Below are 23,871 nucleotides of genomic sequence, written 5' to 3'. Positions count from 1 at the left end.
TACACTCTAGTCTTGAAACTGTGCTTGACCTGAGTGGAGATAGAAAATAAAATCAAACTGCGTGTTTTATTTTATGAGTTTTGTCTTTCGAAGATCTGCAAGACTGCATGCCGTCGATCAAGTCAAGTACGACGTTTCCATTGCAACGCGTTCCCACGCGCGCACCCTGACGACACTACGAGATTGCAAAGATCGACCAAGAACTCAGCATTTATGACCGGGTTTTAGGTCGAACACGCACGCAAACTCGGCATAGCGCCTGGTGGCAGCACGAAAAAAACCAGCGTTTCTCTGGAGTTTCCCAAAACATCTGCTTTCTGCTCCGGACAACCAGGCAGAACAGTCATGTTCACCAGATGTTTGGAGTCGACGAGTCTGCAGCTAGCTGGACAAAAATAATACAATTCAAGTCACTGCACTCCAGTGTGGGGTTCATTTTTTCTTGTCCTTCGCCTCCCCTCTTCTCCAGGTTGCATTATTCTTTATACCTCTGGCCTCTAAATGTCTGACAGAGGTTTGATTTCATAGTTGTCTCCAGCTGTCCTGAAAAACATCTCCTGTAGATGTCTTGAATTCGAATATTTACTGAGTTTATAATTGTAATAATTATAGTGGAGTACCTGATACTCGATCAATTCAGAGGACACGATTTAGTGCTGATCACTAGGAGTCGATATCGGCGATTGTGATGATTTCTCAGTTTTTCATCCTTTCCTCACGTGGAGACACTATTGCCTTCCGGGAATGTATCCTCACACACTGTTGTGCGTTGTGTGTAAACGAAAAGTGAAATGATGATTAAACTGGGACTTCTGTTCATTTCACGGTCACGTCATCAATTCCCTCGTAAAATTGATTTATCATGCCTTCGCCTACTGCAGACTTTTCTCCATTTTGTGACATGTTTGGTGAAGTATAATGTACAGTATAGTCATTAATTTTGAAGTTCGAAAAAATACATGCACCGATGGTCGGTCGGCAGCATGTACAATAGATACACTAGGTAGCCTTATATAAACAACAGTAATAGCAAAGTCCAGCAGTTTAGTCTACTGGAGGGCTGCCTGCATACACACATGCATGCATGTCCATACCGGTATGTGCACATGCACACATACACACACACACACACGCACACACACACACACTCATTTACCTTTGCCGCCCATCGCCAGAGGCAATGATAGCGATGCTACAGCAGAAGCCATAGCAACTTGTGCTGGGATTGCACCATTCCCCAGCTTGCAAGGCTGAAGAATTGACGCCACTATTCAGCCTGGTCTACACAGCACAGCTATTTGAAGTGTGTGCGTAGGGGGGGGGGGGGGGGGCACACACGCTCACATCCATCTAAATTGGCCATACCGAAGAGAAGGCAGACCCTGAACTAATAGGAGAACGCAGCCTTTTCGGCCAGGCATGTACTAATCAGCCCTTGCTCTTTGCTTGTGCCATATCCAACTCGCACGGAATAAAAAATTAACGAAACTGCTGTTCTGAAAATGTATGCATACAATATGGACACTTTATATGGACACTTTATGGACACTTTGGACACTTTACCAACCTTCAGGGTCCTGTCACCAACAAGAAATAAATGCTCAGCCCTCTTGTGTATTACTATTAGCCTTGACGGCCGTGCATAGATCGAGGTGACGTCGTGAAAGGCACAGCGGAGATCTTTTATCGCAAGATCAAATCATGGCCTGGCAGTCTCCCTCCGCCTATATTTGTAAGCACTACTGCTGTGTTTGTCGAGGTTTTACTCCTCTTGACGTTGCTGATTTGTTTGTGATATACAGTCCATTCAGAAAAAAATGAACTTCTAGCTTTTGGCCATAAATGGGTCAAACGTTGAGTTTTTTTAGAATTTTTTTCTGCAATCCCATATGGAATCCTCTTCCAATTATGTTTCTGAAGTTTTTTTGTCCAAAAAGCAAGCCATAGCAAGAATAGGATTTCGGCCAGGTTTTGCCCCAAAAGCACTGAGTTGGGAAAAACCATCAAAATCCAGGCCGTGTGACCCCGCCTGCAACAGTGCATTCTGCGGTTCGAACCCCAGTTCAGGCACCCTTTTTGGACCCTTTTTCAAATTTCAAAGTTCGCAGCACTGCACTGTGTACGATGAAATCACGAAAAATCGCCAAATACGGGAGCTCGCCAGAGCCAGGACCCATCTTTTTATGAATGGACTGTAGGTGCGTGTGTGTGCGTCTGGCCATGGGTATTATAATTATGTAAGCAGTGTAATTGAGAGGTAGGAGAGGCTCATGGCTGGCACAGTGTACCAGAATTCAAGCAACATTGACTGATTACTGCCACTGATTTATTTTAAAAATTCGAGATGTGTTGACCAAGACGGAAACCTCTGGGGCTGGACTACCGTGAGAGAGAGAGAGAGAGAGAGAGAGAGAGAGAGAGAGAGAGAGAGAGAGAGAGAGAGAGAGAGAGAGAGAGAGAGAGAGAGAGAGAGAGAGAGAGAGAGAGAGAGAGAGAGAGAGAGAGAGAGAGAGAGAGAGAGAGAGAGAGAGAGATGTTTGCCTGGCAGCTGATGCTTGGCTTCAGCATGTCACTTGACTCACACTGCTTCAATTAACCCAGTTGTAGAATGGCTGAGACTTGGCAGGCTACTAAGTATGTGGCAACACATGGGTGATTCATGAGTCCTGGTGGGTTGCAAAGCACCTGCATCCACTAGCAAGTGTGATCTTGTTTATTCTTGCGGAGCTAGCCTTCCAGTATAAGGACCTTGATGTTCATGCCTAAAGCATTTCAAAATCAATGTGGTGTGGTATGAACTCTGGCTGCACATCACATCAAGCTTTAGATCTTTGCTGAAATAACTGGCAGATCCTGATATATCTATGTGTGTGTGTGTGTGCGTGCGTGTGTGCGTTCATGTGTATGCGCCACCTGTAAATAGAATGTTGAAGGCAATCACTTCATCTACATCCGTCGCAATGGCCTCTACTTTGTCTGCACAACCAAGTTCAATGTAGCACCGACATTTGTTGTGGAGCTGCTAACGAGGTAAGAAATAAAATTGAAAATAGACTCTAAAGACTAAATATCGGGTCACATGTTTCTAATAGGGGAGCATTTCAGATATCATACCGTGGCAGAAGTGTTTCTCTTTTGCTGGACATAAAAATGATATGAAGTTCATTACTATGGAGTAGATGTGCTTGTACCATGCGAGGCACATTGTTGACTTCAAAATGATGTTTGTTCTTGATCCAGTCGGATAGCTGTACATGTATCATGCATGGAATTGTTCTGATAGTGTATGTGTGTGTGCGTGCGTGCGTGGCTGGTGTGATGTTGTCTGCCTTCTTCTTGCCAGGATATCAGGCTTGTGTAAGGACTACTGTGGTGTGCTCAACGAGGAGGCTATCCGTCTCAACTTTGTCTTGGTGTACGAACTGCTGGATGAAGTCTTGGTAGGTGGTATAGTGTTCGTGTTCCCAAACGCTCTCTATTGGTATGGGGATCACAATGCCTGGGTTGGTGAGCAGTCATCCCAGCATACCCGATCAACAACATGTTACTGTACTTGTGCTACTTCGAAACCAATTTAAACCTTTTAACACGGTACCTTTGGTTTCCGTGAACACTCATACCACCTCGACGCCAGGTGTCTTTTCATGCCTGTCTACAAAGTATCTGGGTTCAAACATCGAGTATTGTGAGTACAGCCCTAAAGCCAGTCATGCTTGTCTGTAGTTACGCTATTCTTGCATTGTGTCCTTACTCGGGAGGATGTACATACATGTGATTGTAACAGAACTCTTTCTAGGACAGCTATCGTTTCTCTTTTGTTTTGTTTCCATCAGGATTTTGGCTATCCACAAGTTACATCCACAGAAGCCCTCAAGGCATGTGTCCTTCACAAGCCTGTAGAGGTTGCCACAGAGCCTACAACAAGCCGACTACCCGGCATTGCTCCTGTAGGTTCATGTGTGTGTACATGTGTATGTGTGTGTGTGTGTGTACGTGGATACGTGTGTGTGTGTACATGTGTGTACGTGTGTGTATCTGTGTCTGCGTGTGTGTGTGTGTGTGTGTGTGTGTGTGTGTGTGCGTGCCTGCATGTAAATTGTTCTTCACCCATTGGCACGGAGTGCAGGTGGGACCCAAGGTGCCCCTAACTCAACACGAAATTGAATCTCCTGAATCTTTAGAGAGCCAGCCCACCCAGGGTAGCCCTTTCTTTATGATGCCGAAATTTGTTGCAACTGGAGCTTTTCATAGCTATACCAAAGCAAGTGAAAGTTGCTGAAATCGCATCTGCATTTTTTTGTTTAAAAATCATCGTAAGTTGCTAACACCCTAACCTTTCAAAGCAAGAAAAAAGAGAGTCCTTGCTCAAACTCTCTTTAATTCACTGATACCAGAACCAACCGAAAAGAGGAGCGGAAATACCGGTGTACAGCATGCTGCAGGGCAGAATAACTGCCATTACAATCATGTGTTTGTGATTTCTTCCTCAAAACGGCCAAGTTTTGAAAAGAGTGTCCTGAATCCTTTGTCCAGTTTGTGTTTGATGTAGTCTGTGGCTTGATCTGTAGACCTCATTGTCCAGAATTTAAAGAGAAGTTACAATTCATAGCTCCCTGACATAAAGAAAGTGTCACCACACCGGCTGCATTGCAAGCCGGAGTCAGCCGAAAATACTTGGCTGATGGATTACTTCTTTGCCGTGTACCCATTTCATGTCTGCTGATTTCTTTTCTCCCGGCTGCAGGCTCGCGAGCAACGCACATTGCCCAGCTCTGCAGCCAACAAGTCTGTGGCGTTTGGCTCTGATTCTAAGGTAGCAACGATTCCCATGACCTGGAGCTCATTGTCTCATTGATGATTTTTGTCATAGCAGCGTGATGTGTTCCATACTAGGCGACTGTCACTGTCAGGTTTCCCATGGTGTTGTTTGCGTGTTGGAATGCACTGTCTTGCTGGATGCCCATGTTGCCAGTTCCGCCATGTTCACACGGCGATCCTGATTACTGGTATATGCCTGGTCGTTGTTCTCCTCTTTTAGGGTGACGAGAAGCACGAGCTGTTCGTGGACTTGCTGGAGCGTATGACAGTGCTGATTGGTGCAAATGTAAGTCAGTGTGTTTTCCTCCTCCAATACCGGGGCCTGCTGGCATTCCGTTGAGCTAGCTAAGTGGTGGCCAAATGTTGCGGCCCGCCAAAGAGAAAATAGGTTTCCAGAGAGAATCTTTGTACACTATGGGAAAAACTACTGAAGCTGACTATCTCTTTATATAGAGAGCCTACAAGTATTCTTATCCATTATGTGACGGCTACATAGCTCTGAAATAAAATATCAAGTCAACTTATGGCCAAGAAAATATCCAAGTCATTACGTAATCGACATCAACTAAGACATAAGTAACTTAGTTATCAGTGTACTTATAGTAAAGAAAAAAGGACCAAGGAATAAGTACTATAAATTTATCCTTGGCTCTCCATCCGAGTCTATCAGTGTACTGTTATCACAATATTATCACTTAGTCCTCCTTTCGCCTTGACGACTGCCTTCATGCGAGTCGGCGTGGTCGAAAAGGGTTTTACGCGCCGATCCCTGCTGTTTTGCCATGCCACGTTGCACTTTCTCACAGCTGTGCTTCTGGTGACGGGACTTGGGGAACATCATGGCGGTGACGATTCAGTATCTCTTACAAGTTCTCAATCGGATTTAGGCCCGGCCGGCGACTGCACCGGCCACTCCAGTACGCGGTATGGGCATGCCACCAAGTACGCCTTTGTCGAGTGGTGTTCTTTGGATCATTATCGTACTGGCCTGCTTTCATCGTACCATTGACCTTGTAGAGCCGCACTGAACGGACTTGGTGGCCATGCAGGAAGACTTGCCCTTGCCAGCAAGCGCTAGCGCGCCATCGCAGCTGTTGCCGTGATGTCGCCGGCTGCACTTGGTGAACTTCAACGTTGATTGGCAGTTGCGGACCATGTGGTGCCGCTTGAGGCACACAAAACAGCGCCCGTCTCGTTTCACGATCTCCTTCCTTCTCGTGAGTGAAGTGATGACGGAGCACTCTGCGGCATCGTGATCCTGTGAGCAGTACGCACAAGGGTTGGCGGACGAAACTGCTAGGGCTGACGTCGTAGCTGGTCCGGACCTGGAAGGCTTGGCGGATGGCAGCGACCGGGAGCTCAGTGCTGTGTTGGTAATGCTGTGAAGCGTCTCATCCACATCCGTGCGGAAGTCTGCTTCGCGCAGCACCCGCTGCAGTAGGTGGGGTAGGGACTCTTCAGCACCTGCATCACATCGCCACCTGTTGTAGTTTCTCAGCAACTCCGGGACCAATTTCTGCTGCAATTGGGTGCAGAATGTCACAGCAGCCAATTCACCATTTCGCCCAACGTCCTGCAGGCTTATGATCGCGACTTGCAGCAAGTCAGCGAATCGCTCGAACTCTGCGGCAGTGCCCCGGTCCCGAATGGGCGTAAACTGCGATAGGGCGGTCATGTGGACGACCGTCTTACGACGGAGGCCACCGTACTTGTGCTCCAGGCGACTTATTGCGGCTGAGTAGGCGGACGCGGAGTAGCCGAATGCTTCAATGCTCTTGAGCGGCAGGCCCGTGAGGCATTGGTGGAGCTGGAGGAGCTTCAACTCGGCTGATATCGGCTGTTGGTCTACGCACACCATGGAGGCCGTACGCCAGGTATCATACACCTTCTTGTCGCCACTGAATATTGGGATGGTGGTCTTCTTCAGATGGCGATAGACATCGGATGGCGCCGCGCTTTGCTGACTTTGACCTCTGTAGCTGTAAGGTGAGGGAGTCTGTGCATGTGGCGACACTTGCGGCGTAACGGCTCAACGAGTTGACTGCGATGATAAAAGAAAAGGCGCCAGGTTTAGGGTTGGAAGTCGCTCCGAGTCTGGTGTGGCGTCGACAATGCGTATGACGGCTGCTGCGTGACCTGCGCCGCCGACTGCTGTGGCGCTAAGTACGACGGCTGGGGCAGAGAGCTCGAAAACGTCATGTACAGCGGGTGCTGTGCGGCTGTGTGCGGGCGGCTGCTGCGTAATCTGCGTCGACGACTGTTGTGGCGCTGAGTACGACGGCTGCGGCAGAGAGCTCGAAAACGGTGTGTACGGCGGCTGCTGCGGAGAGCTCGAAGATGGCGTGTACGACGGCTGCTGCGTGACCTGCGTCAACGACTGCTGTGGCGCTGAGTACGACGGCTGGGGCAGAGAGCTCGAACACGTTGTGTACGGCTGGTGCTGCAGAGAGCTCGAAAACGTCGTGTACAGCGGCTGCTGCAGAGAGCTCAAAGGCGCCGTGCACGACGGCTGCTGCAGAGAGCTCGAAAACGCTGTGTGCGACGGCTGCTGCAGAGAGCTCGAAAACGCCATGTACGGCGCGTGACAGCATCAGTGTACTGTTTCTCCAAATCATCCGCATCCTTGCCTAGACTGTCAAGCAACACACTGTCCTGACTGGTACTAATACTGCAAGCCAACTCTGTGATGATACCATACCCATCACGGCGTTCATGCCGTTCTCGAGTAGAACAAGGTTATACTTTATCTCGTCTTTACCTACGTCCAGTTCGTTGATGGCGGCAAGTAGTCCGCAGCGAAGGTTCGTGAAGGTTGCCTTCGCCTTCACCTTGGCGAGCTTCTGACGGAGTTCTGCTTCACTGCGTCAGCCATCGTCTGGAGAGGCTCGAAGGACCAATTTACAATTTCTAGAATCAGACTGAGAACTACTTATAGATATAAATTCATCATTGTATGGAAATATTGTTCTCCCATCAAAAAACTCAAAGAACCGAAAACAGTGTAGCATGCGGACAGCAAAACAAGGTATGAGAGCGTTGCCATGACGGATCGCCAGCAACGTTGCCAGTGTACGGCGCAAGGAGTTAGCGCTGGAAAACAAGAAGCTACAACAAGGAGAAGACTGTAAACTCAGGTGAACGAAAACAAGAGAAAAGAAGAGCAAGAGAGAGCAAGAGAACGAGGTTGTCTGGTAATCGTATGCAATATCTCACAGACACTGTTGCTGGCGAAGCAGCCCCGTATCATGATGCAGCCACCACCATGCTTGACTGTGCTGACACTACACTCTGGCAGCAGCTCCTCACCTGGCCTGCGCTGGACATACACCACGCCGTCTGAAGCTCTCATATTAAATTTAGACTTGTCGGACCACAGCACATTGCTCCGCTGGTCACAGTCCATCCTGGGTGGGCCTTGGCAAAGGCTAGCCGCTTTTTCATATTTTTGTGGCTGACGTGCGGCTTTTTGTGGCCCCGCAGCTTCTCAGGCCAGCTTTCAGCAGTCTGCAACATACCGTACGACTCGAGACGAGTTAGCCCATGCTTTTGCACCAGTCTCTCTTGAGCTCGCCCTGTTAGCCAGGGACATGACCTTGAGCTACCTGCTGTCGTCACGATCAGACGGCAACCTTGGGTGACCAGAACGAGGCTTATGCTTGCAGCGCTGCGTCGCGCTGTGCACCTCGCAACAGTGTTTCTCACCGTACGCACAGAAACACCGCCCATGGATGATATCCAGGAAGTAGTACAATGCACAGAAACACCGGTCATGGGTGATATCCAGGGAGTAGTACAATGCAGAATGGCACAGGTCAAAACACATTTCGTTTGAAAGTGCTGGAGTTAGTGTCATTATTTTTCTTCCCTGTTGCTACTGCTGCTATCATCCATGTAATCACGGTCATTTCCAGACACATTGGCGCTCAGGACAAGATCTATCCCACAACTTTACAAGTAGAATAATTCGGACCAAATCTTGCAGGTCCTTTGAGCGAACCATGTCACGTCTGACTGCAAAAATGCCTTATCCGCCATGATACTTCACAACTGAGTTGGCGACTTGGTTCATAGCGCTCACAGTGCTGCTGACCTCGACCCACCCACAAACGAAACTTTTTCGTTTCGTGAAAAAGATCGATTATTAATTTATTATGGACGGCCCCTTACCCTAGTGTTAATGTTTGGACTAGGGTAAGAGGCCGTCCATAATTATCGATCTTTTTCACGAATTGAAAATTCTCTTTTCTGGGTGGGTCGAGGAGAGTTTTGTTTCGAAAAATAATGATAGCTGAAACACCAATCAATTTTAGCTGTCAAGTTGATAATTATATTTTTCGTTCTGGAGGTTGGGTGGGTGAGAGTCATAACTAAACTTTTTCGTTCCGTTAAAAGCTTAAAACTTATCGATAATGCCAGATGGCCCCTATAAGATAATGCGAAAACACTAGGGGTGAAACGAAGGTGTCAAAGATTCGAAGAACCTTCATTTTTATTTGAAACAAACCTTCATTTTCAAGACTTTGCTGTGTGCAATGTGTTTGCGTCTAACAGGGCAGTGTCTTGCGAGCCGATATTGACGGCTCTGTGCAGATGAAAAGCTTTCTTGCCGGCAACCCAGGTGAGTTTTCTATGGGCTACTCCAGTACTCCTGCTAGTTGTAGTTGTGAGCAGTGTGTTGTCATGTGCTCTCTGTACCTGTATGTACTTGATGTTACCATGCCATACAAGAAAAATATCATTGAATGGTAGCAGTGCAATACTTACATGCACATTGCGTGTGCATAGTGTACTTGGAATGACCTAACAGTGGTGCGGTTTGCCTCAATCGTTGTCGCCCCTGCCACCACTATAGCGACGTCATTCCTGTTTTGCAGTGACATCATTCCTGTTTTCTCCTCTCTGGGCTTGTCCGATGCAGAAATTCGCCTTGGCCTCTCGGAGGACATCGTCGTTGAGAGGTCATCCACTAGTCCTGGTGAGTTTTTACGTGCGTTCCACTCACTAAACGGTCACACTGTATATAATACTGTATGCAGTGGAGATTGAATATAACGACCTTGGGTATAACGACAAATCGAGTTTAGTGACACAATTCTGTTGCCCAAGTCGTTTAGAAAGTCCTTTCTGTACATTATAGATTGGGTATAACGACCTCGAAAATAACGACAGATTGAATTTACTGACACTTTTTTGGTGCCCGAAGACCTGGAAAACAGTGAAAATACATCGGATATAACGACTTTCCTCTTGTATCAGGCAGACTGGCATATCTGGAACATGGTATATGGCTGTGCCACGTGCCCGGACCTCAGTCCGGGTCACTGCTTTACATTGCACGTCGTTGTAGCCGCATTGCAGCGGTGCGGGATACCTTGAACAATGCATGCAAGACACATGTACATAGATAAACATCTGTTATCCACGTCATGTACATGTCATGTATATCTACGATACATTTCTGTCGTTTTGATATACATATTGCATACTAAATGTGAAGATCAGGTTTAGTGACAGATCGAATATAGCGACATTTTGCTTTCTCCCGAAGGAGTGTTGTTATATCCAATCTCCACTGTACTTGAAGTAGGATATTACTAGGGTAAGGGAGTTCACCATCAAAATCGAATCTGCGAGCTTGGCATAAAATGATAAAACGCTCGTTTTTCTGAGTCAGGAATATGCTAGGAATAAGCTGTGAAAGTTTGAATAAAAAATCCGAAGCAATCCACAGTTATGGACGATTACATTTTGGCAAATCGACAGCTTGTGCAGTCACCGAAAGCACTACAAGTATGTGAGCATGGGATTCACTTGTGGCTCTTCTTCTCCTTTGTTTCATTCATTGTAGGAGCTATTGGCGTGACACTGGATGACTGCAATTTTCACCAGTGTGTGCGTATGGAGGAGTTCGAAAAGGACCGAACACTGGCAATTACCCCTCCAGATGGTGAAGTACGTACATGTAGTGACATTACAGACTGGGCTTCAGCGTGCGTTTTTAGGGGGGGGGGGGGGGATATGTGCACTCATCAACCCACATGGATGCGCCTGATCCCCTGCTAGGTTCTGGGCTGTCTCCGATGTTGAAGTAACAGTGAGTTGTGTATTTTCACTAGTTTACTGGGACTGGCTTGATTTCTTTTTTGGTTTATTTGTGTTCTGTATCTCCTCGTTGACCTGTTTCGTTTGCCTGTGCTGCATAAAGGTGTGTACAGTGGGGAGTTTATCTATTCGTACACGAAATGAAAACTTATCAAACTGTTTTGTTTTGAAATATTCGACGAGAAGACAACATTTTAATATCGCAATAAAAAATGTTTTGTTTCTGTCAAGAAACGTTCAAGGAGTTATGACCAGGTACCCGTGTAGTCACATGATCAAGTGCTGAAGGGAATTCCGGCATCTTTATCATATTGTACTTCTAAAAGTACAAGTAGCATGATTTTTAAAAGAGCATTTCGACTTGCAATACTTCAAGCACCACTCATTTGTGTAAGTCCTGAGACTTGCACGCATTCACAACCGGACAGTCAGGTCATGCTGGTCCATTCCAACAGATGAATACCTTGAATGTATAGCAAGGTACGCGCCTGGCCCGTCGACACTAGTCTGGCCCTGAATATAACTTTTAGTTTGTTATGAGTCTTATAACTGGGTAGTTGTTGCACTTTCTGACTGTATATAGTATCTAGTTACAGTGGTGGACAGTTACTCGTAACTCGTATCCATATGTCCTTTTCTTTTCTACATTTATTATTGGCTCAACATCCGAGTTTCGAATAACTGGGTGACCTGTTCTTTTTTCTGTATGGGGTAGCATTTCCCAACAACTTCATGAGAATAAGAGATTCCAAACCTCTTGCTGTATGTTGTTGTATACTTTATTTATAGTGGAAATCAAAACAGGCATATGCCTAATAACAATGGACCCACTCTTATGAGTCTCATGTCAGTAGCTTTTACTGTGTGGTTGCCGCTGCTTTGCTGTTGTCATTGTGCAGTTTACTGCGATGCGCTATCGACTGTCTGGAGACTTCCGACATAAGCTGCCATTCCAAATGCTGGTCATGGTGGAAGATAATGATTCAAAGTACGCATTGAATATGCCATATAATTATGTCTTTGTAATCGTGCTTACGTGGCTAGAGCTCTACAGTCTTCACGGCTAGAGTTCCTGGTCACTCCATGGACTTGAAGTTTTAAAGGGGAAGTATACCCTAAAATCAAATTTTCACCAGTTGTAGTCTTCGGGGTGCTGAGTCGAATGGTCTTGGTCCGAGGAAGCTGAGACACTCCCTTCCCACTTTATTCCCAATCGAACTCGCACACACCCACCGAAACTGGATGACTGCGCCCTACTAGATGGGGATTTGTATGCAAGATGTCGGTAAAAGCGCCATTTCGTTCTTATAAAAGCACGGATGACAGCGATTGGTCCATAAGTTGTAGTCTTTTGGACACTGAGTCGACTGGTTTTGGTCCGAAAAGGCTGCGATGCAACGTTCGGCCCTTATTCCCAGTCTAACACGGGTGAGTAAGCGGTCACATGCCCATGCGTACACCAGTCACCGTGCCCGCAGGCTACAATTTTTACTGCGTTCCTGTTACTCAAGTTGAACCTTTGAACATTTGAGTTGAACCTTGGTGTGAAAGTTGTAGACTGCAGGCACGGTGACCAGGCGACTGGTGTGAACTCGGGAGTGACCAAGACCATTCGACTCAGTTTTACAAACACTGCGTACCCTGTGATTTTCAGCTCGGCAAATCTTGAGGTTATCCCGTCTTTTAGCCGTTTCCGAGTTGGACTTTTTCCGTCCGCGCTGGCCTCTGCGTGCATGCTAGCTGTGGTCAACAAACGCATCACTACTCCCGCACTGCCGCACGTGCTACGTTAGTCGTGTGGTAGATCTACAAGACTCGAGTCACAAGAGACTAGTCAAGACCCGTACTTGTCATGTACTATATTCGTACATCAGTCGTATGTACAGTCATGTAGTCAGGGCACGTGCGTTTCTCCTTGCCGGTTGTTGGACTTTGAGAAAGAAAATTTTAGTTTCCGCATGGAATAGTCCAGCCTCATAATACGAGTATGCTACAACGATGAGTCCACAACCGTGACAAGTGACAAAACAACGAAGAGCTTCCGGACCTAAAACTTTCAGATCCCGTAGTGTTGTGAGCCTTGAATCGAAGAGTCGTGCCCGTGGTTCAAAGAGCCTGCACTGTTCTCCGATCGAGCAGCGTCCGAAGTATGCCAAGATCGCACCAAAAATCACCATCATTGTAGCAGGCCACTGGAGCCCAAGCGAGTCGGTATCGAACAACATTTAAACACTCGCTGAGGAATGGGCTGGAGGACACACCAAATACCACTCTGGTGAAGCGGTACGTCAAGGTGTTGGGTTGGTCGCTGTTGACATCATTAACCCATAGGAATCGCAGGACGTCTCTGTCTTCGTTGGCAATACCAGCCATCAGGAATGCCTTCTCAATGTCACCGCTACCTTGTTTACACGGAAACGCGGCAGTATATCTGGAATGTGTTCCATGAGAGGAGGCCCGGTGTGGAGGCACTCATTGAGTGATGGTGCGGTGCCCGCCTTGGCCGAGGCGTCATACACCACGCGGACTTTCGTGGTGCTCTTGTCCTCCTGGATCACGGGATGATGCGGCAGATAATGTGTTTCACCCGGCACATTGCTCTCAGTTGATGGGACAAGCTCGATAATGCCGTGCTCCAGCTGCTGCTTCATTACCGCGCCGTACTCCTTTTGCACTTGCGGTAGCCGCCGTAGATTCCTTGGGGTGGACTGAAGCCGGCGTTCGCACAACTGATGGTTGTCTGCTAGCATCCAGTGCACGGATGTGGACTCGGGAGTGATCAGTTCCCATTTTGGATGCCGGCTATCCCCCACCCCCACCCCACCTGCAGATGCAACGTCAGCCTGCACCTTGATTAGAATCTAGTCTTCCAAGTTGAATGTTGCTTCTTTTTGCTATTCCTGGATGGAAAATGTCCATGCTTTTCATATTTGTCTATGGCATGCTGCCAAGTCAATTTGTTCACACATAACGTTCATAAAGTCCAATTTTAAAGAACAAAAAGTTAATCCTACTTGTAGGATTGGGTGATTTTGCTTACAGAATACCTTGCTACCTTGTTTGCCACAGAGATGCACTGATTTGGCTACAGGCATGATGACCTGGCGATTCTTCAGAATTTTTTCAATGCTGCGTTCATCCAACCGAGCTGCAACGTTCTTCTCTGCTTCAGCCATGTTCTACTTAGAATTTCATCATATGCCACCTGGGCATCAAGGTGATACTTACTCTGCTCGTGGCCACGACACGCATCTAATACCTTAGTCCACCGGCGGAAGGGAGTGCGAACAAGTACACCTCTGTTTCCAGCCGTTTGAGAAGAAAACAAGCAGCATGGAAGGCAGTAGCCACCATCCATGGACTTGGAGTAGACCAGCCATGGGTAAGTCGTCAGCCAAGCGTACCTTAAGGCTCTGTTGGTATTGTTCATCCGTACCCTTGGGGACTGGTACGACTCCGTTGGCACGAAATGATCCATGATGACCTACAGGCAGGCCAGGTGTTCCGATCCCATTGTAGACTGTGAGTAGTGCTTCAGCCGTCTCAAAGGCACTGTTGCATCACTCATTCTATGCAGACTTGACGGGCAGTGTGCAAGCTATCCGGAGGAGGACGTAAATGTTTGGAAAGACATCAGCATCACAGTGCACAAGAGCCTCTTGTGGGGTAGTGGGAAGTGAAGCAGTCTTCTCTTCCGCATCCTTCCGGATGTCAGCGGATACAGTTGAAGGGCTTGGCAGGTCATCAGCGTATGTTTTGGCCAAGCATTCAATGTTGGCATCGTGTTCGCCTTCCTGCTGCTTGACCAGTACCAGGGGCACTAAGCAAAGAATGCGTGCAGCCTGACAGCTGGTGGCAGAGAAACACTCCTTCATCTCACTGAGAAAGTGATCAATCAGAGGCAGAATGACCGAGCGACGATAGTACTCCTCAGCTGAGGAGTGCTCCACATTGTTGCGATGCTGTTGACGACCTGCTGTTCTTGGTGGTTTCGGCACAATCCCGATTATCTGGGCACGCAGGACTGCTTGTTTGTGCCATTTACCAGTGGTGTCGGCATCGCCTCTGACCTCTTGAAAATCGGGGATGGTCCTTTCAACTAAACTGTCAGCCTTTACGACATCTATTGACTTGCGTTGACCAACATATCTTCTAGTTCACGCTCGAATGCCTTCGCCATCTCTACCCCCTTGCCAACCTCGTCGGCAACTTCCATTGGTGCAGGTGTCTGAGCCTCCGCAGGTGCGCCTTCCTGGGCCTCCGCAGGTGTGGATTCCTGGTCCGCCGCAGTTGTGAATTCCTGGGCCTCCGCAGGTGCGTTAGCTTTACGCTGAGAGGTCAAATTGACGACAAGGCATTAGCTGCAACACAGAGACTGGCCAGAAAGTCTTATGATGTGAGGGCATAATAGGGACCACCAGCGCTAGTCAGGGTCTCTCTGTCCTATGACCACGCACCATATTGCTGAAGATGTTCTTTCTTGTGGAGCATCACAGCGAGCGTTTCAACAGCAGATGGATGCAGGTCGGTGAACGCTTCGTATGCCTCATGGCGTTGGACCCATCTAGTTTGGCGCAAGTCTATCAGTGGGCCCGGCTGTGGCACATGCAAAGTCTCATGGGTGCATGGATTGGCAGTCAGACCTGCACCATGGTCGAAACAATTGGGGGCAGGGGTGTTCGAATCCCAAATCTCCCTCCCCCTAAATGCACCCCTGTTTTTTCGCCGCTAGCGACGTGTGAACTGATGGCTTGTGTCTTTTGCTACGACTCATTTCTGTTTACCAGGTCTCTGGAGGTGGTACTGAAACTGCGGTGCGACATTCCACAAGACCAGTGAGTACCCACCATGGAAGGCAGACTTCTGCACGTGTGTGCATCATCGTATTAGGGGTTTTCTACACTGTTACAGCACAACAGTGGAGCAATGCTAATTGGTTGAACTCTTAGTTTCCTGCTCGGTGCAATCATCAGAGGCAACATGTGCCCTGTGCACTGCGCTCTGCCTTTGCGGCATTCTAGCACTCTCAGCACGCTGAGTGCATCCTTCTGTGCTATACAGTGACACCTGTCTAAGACGACCGCTCAAGGGACCTTCAAAACGTGATCTCTGTTTCCAGGTGGTCTCCTTATCCAGGGTCATTTGACTGTAAATATCATTCCTTGGTCCTGGTTGCAGTGGTCTTCTAAGACAGGTGGTCTTCTAAGACAGGTGGTCGCTTTGACAGGTTTTACTGTACAGTGTTATGTACTTCTCAGACTTCTACTTGAGTGGCTTTTTCTTGTTATGACTCGGCAGTAATGAACATCAGCACGACATGCTTTGCTGAGAATGAGTGTTTGTGTTAGTTTTGAATTCTATGTACCGTAAAGTTCGCTGCAAACGCCCACTTTGCAGCAAACGCCCACCCCAGCGGGTCCATACTATTTTCGTGTTTTTCAGGTCAATAGTTGTAGAAAACTGGCGTTAAGGTCGAATGCGTACGAAAACAGCTGTAATGCCTGCAAACTGCCTATGTCTTACCAGGAGGCTCTGCAAAAGCGATTGTCAGCATCTTGCTGCAAAGAAAAACTTCTGTCGAGATTTCCTTTCATTCGATAAATGAGTCGTCTTTGTGGTAGTTCGCTCTCCATGTGGTAATGCCGTAGAATCCATCTGGTTTTCATGAAATTTCTGCAGTGCCACGATGTCGCGCTTTCAGAGCGGAACAGTGATTGTTCTGACGAAGCGTCATTCAACAACTTGACTGATCGCAGTATTGCAGTTGCAAGTCGAACAGGGTATGTCACAGAAGCTACACCTACAAAGTCGCTGCTGACTTGTTGAAAATTCTGAAGTGCTCGAGAAAAACACTTGCCTTAGAGCGTTGTGTGAGTTGGAAATGATGGCTTGAAAGTTGAAACACCGTCAGAAGTGTATTTGGTTCCTGCAATACTCTGTCTTCGTTACCTTGGTACTCGGAAGAAACTCCCGTTTGGATTTGCGAAATGAAACAGCCATCATCATAAAATCACAACGAGCTAGCTTGTGGCTAGTGCCCAAAGAGATTTTGAAACCAGGAAAGTGGACATTCTGTCTCATAGTTTACCGTAGCAAAGCGCTCTTCGCTCTACAGTGTGAGATGCGCTTTCCTACAGTAGGGGTGACAGTGCTTGGGGTCAGTGTGTACAGGCCAGCAGATCTTGCAAAAATGGGGTGGGCGTTTGCAGCGGACTTTACGGTACCTGTGTGCAGTACACGTAACACGCATGATGGTGTATGCAAGCAGTGTGTTCTCTGCCTTGTCATCTGCCGTCATCATCGTACATGTAACGCAATTATAAGTACTTCAAGTAAAAATATAAGTACTCCCTGCTTTGTACATGTAGTGCCAATTGACAAAAACCCTTGTCCTTTATGTGCTTTTTCTTCTGCAGGCATGCAACGAATGTGGCGGTGCGGTTCCCCGTTCCAAAGGCCACCACAAGGTGAGCATTTTCGAAAGCAATGATCTGCATTGTGTACGGTGGTAGCTGTGCTGAGCCGCTACACTACTGTGCTGTGTGTGCATCAGTATCAGACCACCTTGTCTTTGTAGACCAGCTGTGTCCGGTGACAAGTCCCCGGACCCGGCCATAACACCTTCTTTGACCCATGAAGACAGACCGCCTTTTGTACAAAGCCGTTTCTTTGTTCTCCTCCCTGGGATGATTGCCCTGCACAGGGTGGACAATGGCACTGTGTGCAGTGTATCCAGTTGTATTGTCTGCCCCCCCCCCCCCCCCCCCTGCATTTTTGCTAGACACTGTACACAATCACCGAGCATTTCACTGCATCCTTAGTCGAGTAACACTACCTTCCACCCCGGACATTCTCGGTTGCGCTAGTGAAAGCCTGACCTGCTCTCCAAGCTGAACCAACATGCGTGCAGTCACTGGAACATGACCGGAAAGTGGGCCGTGCTCTACAGACACAGTGCATGCAATACGCCACCGGCAAGTCTTATCTCTGATTGGGATTGTACTTGCATTATACTTGCATGCGTGTACATGTACAGCGTTTCACACGTGCTGCCCTCCGGCTCCAGTCAAGTATCCGAGTTCAAGAGCGCTGAGAAGCTGCAGGTCTGGAAGATGCGACGGTGCCCGGGCGGCATGGAGCAATCGGCTCGTTTCAGAGTAAGCCATTGCCTAGCAACATAGTAGATGAATTCATGGCAGTTTTAAATGTGGATTGGTCTCATGTTATCATGGTTATAGAAAATTTAAAATTAGAAATGATCATTATCGCTGGCCTCAAGCAAAGGTTGCTGGTCCTGGTGGTGACAGTCAATTTTTTTCTTCAGACTTTCCCGTTTGCATCTTTCCCTCTAAGCAATGAATATATTATCCTTTATCTTTGCTGTTAACTGGCGAGTTTTAGGCTGCGTTTACACGACAATGTTGGTTATGAAAACCCAACCAAATCCTTTCGGATGCATGGTTCGTTTACACAGAGCAAAGCGTAAAAGTTGTACACCAGAACGGGAGAAAACCAAAACGCTGGCAAAGGTGGAAGAATTTGAAAACGGAAATGTTCCGCCGGATCAAGTTGATTTGTGAACAGTCGAAATGGTGTGCTGGGCGTCGTTACCGTCACGTTTGTATCGTTTTCGTGCGTTGTTGTGAACCCTCTGGTTCTCTAAAGTATCAGGAACGAACGACCCCACACGGCACGAGGACAACTATTTATTCTCAGCAATATCTTTCACTTCCATCGACTACTAATAATGAACAACGAATGGAACAACTGAATGAACTGAACCACCAAGTAGTTATAGCGTGAAAATGACAGCGTATATGAGAAAAGCATACACATACAACATACAACTACAGCGCACACAGCCAACCGCACATAGCGCCTGTAGCGTATGCCACGTCGTAAACATCAGCGGTACGGCGGAGTCGGGATACAGCTGCATTGAAACGAACACAATGTCACAAGCGAGAAGGCCTTTCACTCTCGAGAACTTGTCGTTTCACAACATTCTCCCCACCAAAGGGCTTCTCACCGCCGTACACCAACTCACAAGTCAAACGATTTGGGGCTTACTACGCGTTATCTGCTGCTGCGGTGGTGGCCATGGTAGAATATCACTAATGCCCACCACTTCAGACAACTCGACATCGCGAAGCTCGCCGCTGTGGGCTGTCGCACACGACACTGTCACCGATCCACTTCGACATGGGGCAGACGCTGGACCAGACAACACACAACCGATAATGTCATAAAGCTCGACGATGTGGGCTGTCACACACGACATGGTCACCGGTACACTGCTTCGACCCGGGGCGGGCGCGGAATCCGAGGACACACATCGGATCTCTGTGTTCCACACAGTCTCGCCGCTTACTTTTTCCGTGCTAACCAGTATCGCCCTTCTCGTTTCCTTATCTTCTACGCCTTGCGCTTTTATGTCTTGCGCCTCTAACTCTTGCGCCTCTAACTCTTGCGCCTCTAACTCTTGCGCCTCTAACTCTTGCGCCTCTAACTCTTCCGCCTCTAACTCTTGCGCCTCTAACGCTTGCGCCTCTACGTCTTGCGCCTCTACGTCTTGCGCCTCTACGTCTTGCGCCTCTACGTCTTGCGCCTCTACGTCTTGCGCCTCTACGTCTTGCGCCTCTACGTCTTGCGCTTCTACGTCGTTCGGCCGAGACTCCAGCTGCTTCTGAGCGTCTCCGACCGATGTTGCCACGCTCTGTACCGACGCAGTGGGCCTTGGATCTGATCCTGCCACTGGCTTCAAGCACTCTTCTGACCGCTGCTTGTCTGTAAGCAAAGTCTTACACGCCTTGTCCGGCGTCCTTCCGGGCGAGGCAAGCAAATCTCGCTTTGCTTCCTCATAATATGTACTGACGGCGATGCGCTCGGCCATCTTCTTGAGCTTTTCGTTAAACTCTGCGCGGAGCGCACACTCTTGCCGTCTAGCACTGCGCTCTTCAAACTCCTCGCTCTGTCGGAGCCTCTTCTCCACGTATTCTCTCAACCTATCGCCTTCAAATCCATACCGAATTCCGTTGGCGATAAAGCTGGCTTCGATGATCCATAGTTCCTGTGCCATGCTCGCTTCGTATCCTGACGTGGTCGCCAAATGTTGTGAACCCTCTGGTTCTCTAAAGTATCAGGAACGAACGACCCCACACGGCACGAGGACAACTATTTATTTTCAGCAATATCTTTCACTTCCATCGACTACTAATAATGAACAACGAATGGAACAACTGAATGAACTGAACCACCAAGTAGTTATAGCGTGAAAATGACAGCGTATATGAGAAAAGCATACACATACAACATACAACTACAGCGCACACAGCCAACCGCACATAGCGCCTGTAGCGTATGCCACGTCGTAAACATCAGCGGTACGGCGGAGTCGGGATACAGCTGCATTGAAACGAACACAATGTCACAAGCGAGAAGGCCTTTCACTCTCGAGAACTTGTCGTTTCACAACATGCGTTCACACGGATCCGACAATCCAAAACTTTGTTTTGCAATGTTCTTCATGACTGTGATAAATATTGTCGTATTGCCTGTTTTCAACTATTACTTGACTGTGGTTGGTGCTTCCTTGACAACACCTGACACATGACGAACTTTGGCGGATCCTTTGCTCCCGTGTAGACGCACGAAAACGGATACAAACGGAGACCACTTCGGATCAGCTTTGATCATGTACCGTATTTTTCCGGTTGTAAGTCGACCTTTTACGACTTAAAATAGAAGGAGAAAGGGTGGGGGTCGACTTACAACCGGGATTCGACTTATAACCGGGAACTATCAGTGTCTTACAAAAAATGACCTGCACTGCATGCACGAGTGCACCATGTTTATACATTTTTGCCAGTTTTTTGGCCTTTTTCAAGGATTGGGACGTTATATCCTCCAATAAGGAATGTTTACATGATTTGTTGATGTGTTAGTAGCAGGAGGTGGTTAGTAGTGCTTCTTTGGGTGAAAATTTTAAACGCAGAATTGAGACCTCCAGATAGGGGGGTCGACTTATAACCGGGGTCGACTTACAACCGGTAAAATACGGTACTAATAAACGTGCTAAACGGGGGAAAAAATAAATGCAAGACCGAAAACGGAAAGCTGACCGTGCGTTGTCGTGTAAACGCAGCCCTAGTGACAGTGAATTTGGCTGCTAGGTGGTCATCTCTACGGTTTGTCGCTGTATACTGTACATTCTTTATAAGTACCAATGAAATCTCCCCTGGGAATGGTGTTAGAGGTCGTCGCAAAAGTTTTTTGTCGTCCCTGAAACGAACATGATTCATTTGGTGGGGGGGGGGGGGTGCGAGCCAAAATCGCAAGTCGCCCGACACTGTACATATGACATACACATGCATGCGATTTTCGTCGTCCAGCATAGTATAGCAAGCTGTGTTCGTTTCAGAGGGAGGGGAGGGGTCCTAGTACGAAATGGAACGATGTTCGTTTCAGGGACGACAGAAAACTTTTGTGACGACCCCTTACTGGAAACCTGCTGTGTTGTTCGCTATGGGGCATCTTATTTTCTGGTATGCTGTTTTTTGCTGGCTACCTCCTAGTTGTATACCGTGTATTTTGTATACTATGAAATGAGTGCATTTGTTATTCCTGTTACACAGATCAATGTGTCTGAGAAAGGCAGAAGTACAAGGAAGGAAATTGGACCAGTGAAGTATGACCTCTTAGACTTTGCTTTTCTTGCTGTGTTATTTCGTAAACTCGAAGCATGTCTTCAGTTTGTCTGATTGATGTCGGTTTTGTAGCTCGCTGTCTGTGTGATGGCAGATGTGTAGCTTGTTGCATACTGTCATGTCTTTGAAGCACACAGTCCATATTGCTGTCAGAACATGGCTGGCCAGTCAAACCACGGCAGACTCCACCATTCTGCGTGTGTGTGTGTCCATGTGTGTATAATCCGTGTGTGTGTATGTGTATGTTTGTGTGTATGTGTGTACGTATGTGTGTGTGTGTGTGTATGTGTGTACCACGTGCGCGTATGTACACAGTGTGGAGTTTGAGGTGCCGATGTTCCTATGCTCTGGCATTGCCATTCGCTACCTGCGCGTCATTGAGCGAAATGGTCGCAGTTACACGCCGTTCAGATGGGTCCGCTACATAACGCACAGGTAGGCAACCATTTCCAACTAACTTACTTGAATGAGCATTGAAATAATCAGGTTGATGTTGGGGGGGGGGGGGGAATATTATTTTGATTTCAACAAGAAAAGCAGCCATGTATCTTTCAAAGTGGAGAGAATACTGGAATTAGTTTCAAGTTCCCTTCTTGTTTTACCTGGATCTCAGTGATAGCTACAGAGATTGTCACGGTTCAAGACTGCATGTAAACAGTACTGCGTCCCAAGTCAGTGTCATTGACACGCGGCCCGTTAAACTGTGAATTGCACACCGTATTTTCTCTAATTAGAGCCCGGGGTTCTTATTATTTGAGTGACAGCTCTACATGCGCTACTACTAGAGACTGTGCTTATAGTTTTTCAATGCTCCGCTGTCAAGCCAACTCCCGTCTATGTATAGTATAAACACCGATGTCGTAGTGTTTATGGGAATGTATGCACTCATTGCACTGCTATAAAAACCGAGGCGCGGCCGAGGTTTTTATAGACAGTGTTTATGTATAGAATAAACTGACCATATCAAGACTGATTTCTCAACTCTACACTCAGGAATATTGTCAAAACTGATACTTCACAATAACGTAGGTGCCAGGAAAGAAGTAGTAGACCGAAAACCTCCTTACAAAATTAATATGTGCTTGGCATGATGTACTGTTGTTTTATATGCAGTCAATATACTTGTTGCATACTCCAATTGTGGCCCGCGCTACTATTAGAGACTGTGCTCTTATTATTTGAAACAACCCTCACCCCGGGTCATTATTGGAGACTGGGCTGTTATTGGAGGCCTGGGCTTTTATTAGAGAAAATACAGTGTGCGTGGAATGGAGGTTTTGGGCTGCAGAGCCTGGATATGGCGAAGGAGGCATAGTTTACATCCACATCACCCATGCCCAGCATATCTGGATTATTTCAATACCAATGGCATCTGATTAGTTTTTGACTGCTTCTGCTGCTGCTGCAGCCTATACAGTATACAATGTCCTTTCTGTTCGTTTCTTTCCTTCTGCAGTGACTCATACGTTATTCGAATTTGATGCTGGTCATCTCATTCCCTCCCTGCTTTGGTGCTTGTCTCCTCCTGTACTCTGCTCACAAGCTGGTTTTCATGACTATGCGCTTTCCTGCTGTGAACTTCACCCGATGCAATAGATAACTACCATAATCAAATAAATCGTTCATCAAACATCCAATTTGTTATGAGATCACAAGCTCCATGAAACCCACTCCATGAAACCCATCACAAGCTCCATGAAACCCATCTTCCAGCACTGTCTACAACAATGTAGTTTCAGTTCTTTTTGTGTCTGAATCTTCTTCTTTTTTTAAGGAATCTCTCGTGCTTTTGACTTGTTTGTGCTTCATGCTCTGGATCGTGATCCTCTATTTCACCGGACCTCGTCAAATTATTATTGTTTTGATATTCTTCCAGATGATGTATTATTGTTTTATTCGGCTTTGTTCTTATTCTAGCAATTTCTTAAATTCCGTTTATCTCGAGTGTGTGTGTGTGTTTTGATTATGCCTGCCCGTATGTGGGTGTTTGGAACACCACTGCTGTTATTGTAGGTTGCACTGGTGCTATTCTGGTCGTTCATGAAGTTCAAGCCCGGAGCAGCCCGGACAGTCTGACTATTACACTGACATTATGCCTTTTGGCCTTTCTGTATGCGGGTTGATGAGCATGTATATGCCGGTACCCTACTAGAAAGTGTGTGAAGTACTGTGGAGTTGCTGTACGTACTTGGAGAAGATATACACCTGGTTACAAGAGTACATGCACGTAAACGAGAGTGTCCGA

At 47.3% G+C, this 23,871-nt stretch overlaps 1 protein-coding gene across 1 annotated transcript; it reads left to right on the top strand.

Annotated features, from left to right (window-relative positions):
- The first annotated feature begins 383 nt into the window (after nucleotides 1–383).
- LOC135814959 (uncharacterized) lies at nucleotides 384–23,717 on the top strand. The gene is made up of 17 exons (XM_065328165.1): nucleotides 384–746; nucleotides 1,647–1,732; nucleotides 2,924–3,030; nucleotides 3,344–3,440; nucleotides 3,834–3,947; nucleotides 4,745–4,813; nucleotides 5,039–5,104; nucleotides 9,370–9,436; nucleotides 9,737–9,793; nucleotides 10,667–10,770; nucleotides 11,820–11,908; nucleotides 15,708–15,755; nucleotides 17,337–17,387; nucleotides 17,957–18,077; nucleotides 21,555–21,607; nucleotides 21,942–22,061; nucleotides 23,083–23,717. The coding sequence occupies exons 1-17, from the start codon at nucleotides 689–691 to the stop codon at nucleotides 23,105–23,107; spliced, it is 1,332 nt and encodes a 443-aa protein (XP_065184237.1). The 5' UTR covers nucleotides 384–688; the 3' UTR covers nucleotides 23,108–23,717.
- Nucleotides 23,718–23,871: the final 154 nt, after the last annotated feature.

The sequence above is a fragment of the Sycon ciliatum genome, chromosome 4 (assembly GCF_964019385.1).
Source record: "Sycon ciliatum chromosome 4, ocSycCili1.1, whole genome shotgun sequence".
NCBI classification, from domain to species: domain Eukaryota; kingdom Metazoa; phylum Porifera; class Calcarea; order Leucosolenida; family Sycettidae; genus Sycon; species Sycon ciliatum.
This window is presented reverse-complemented; position numbering and strand designations above follow the sequence as displayed.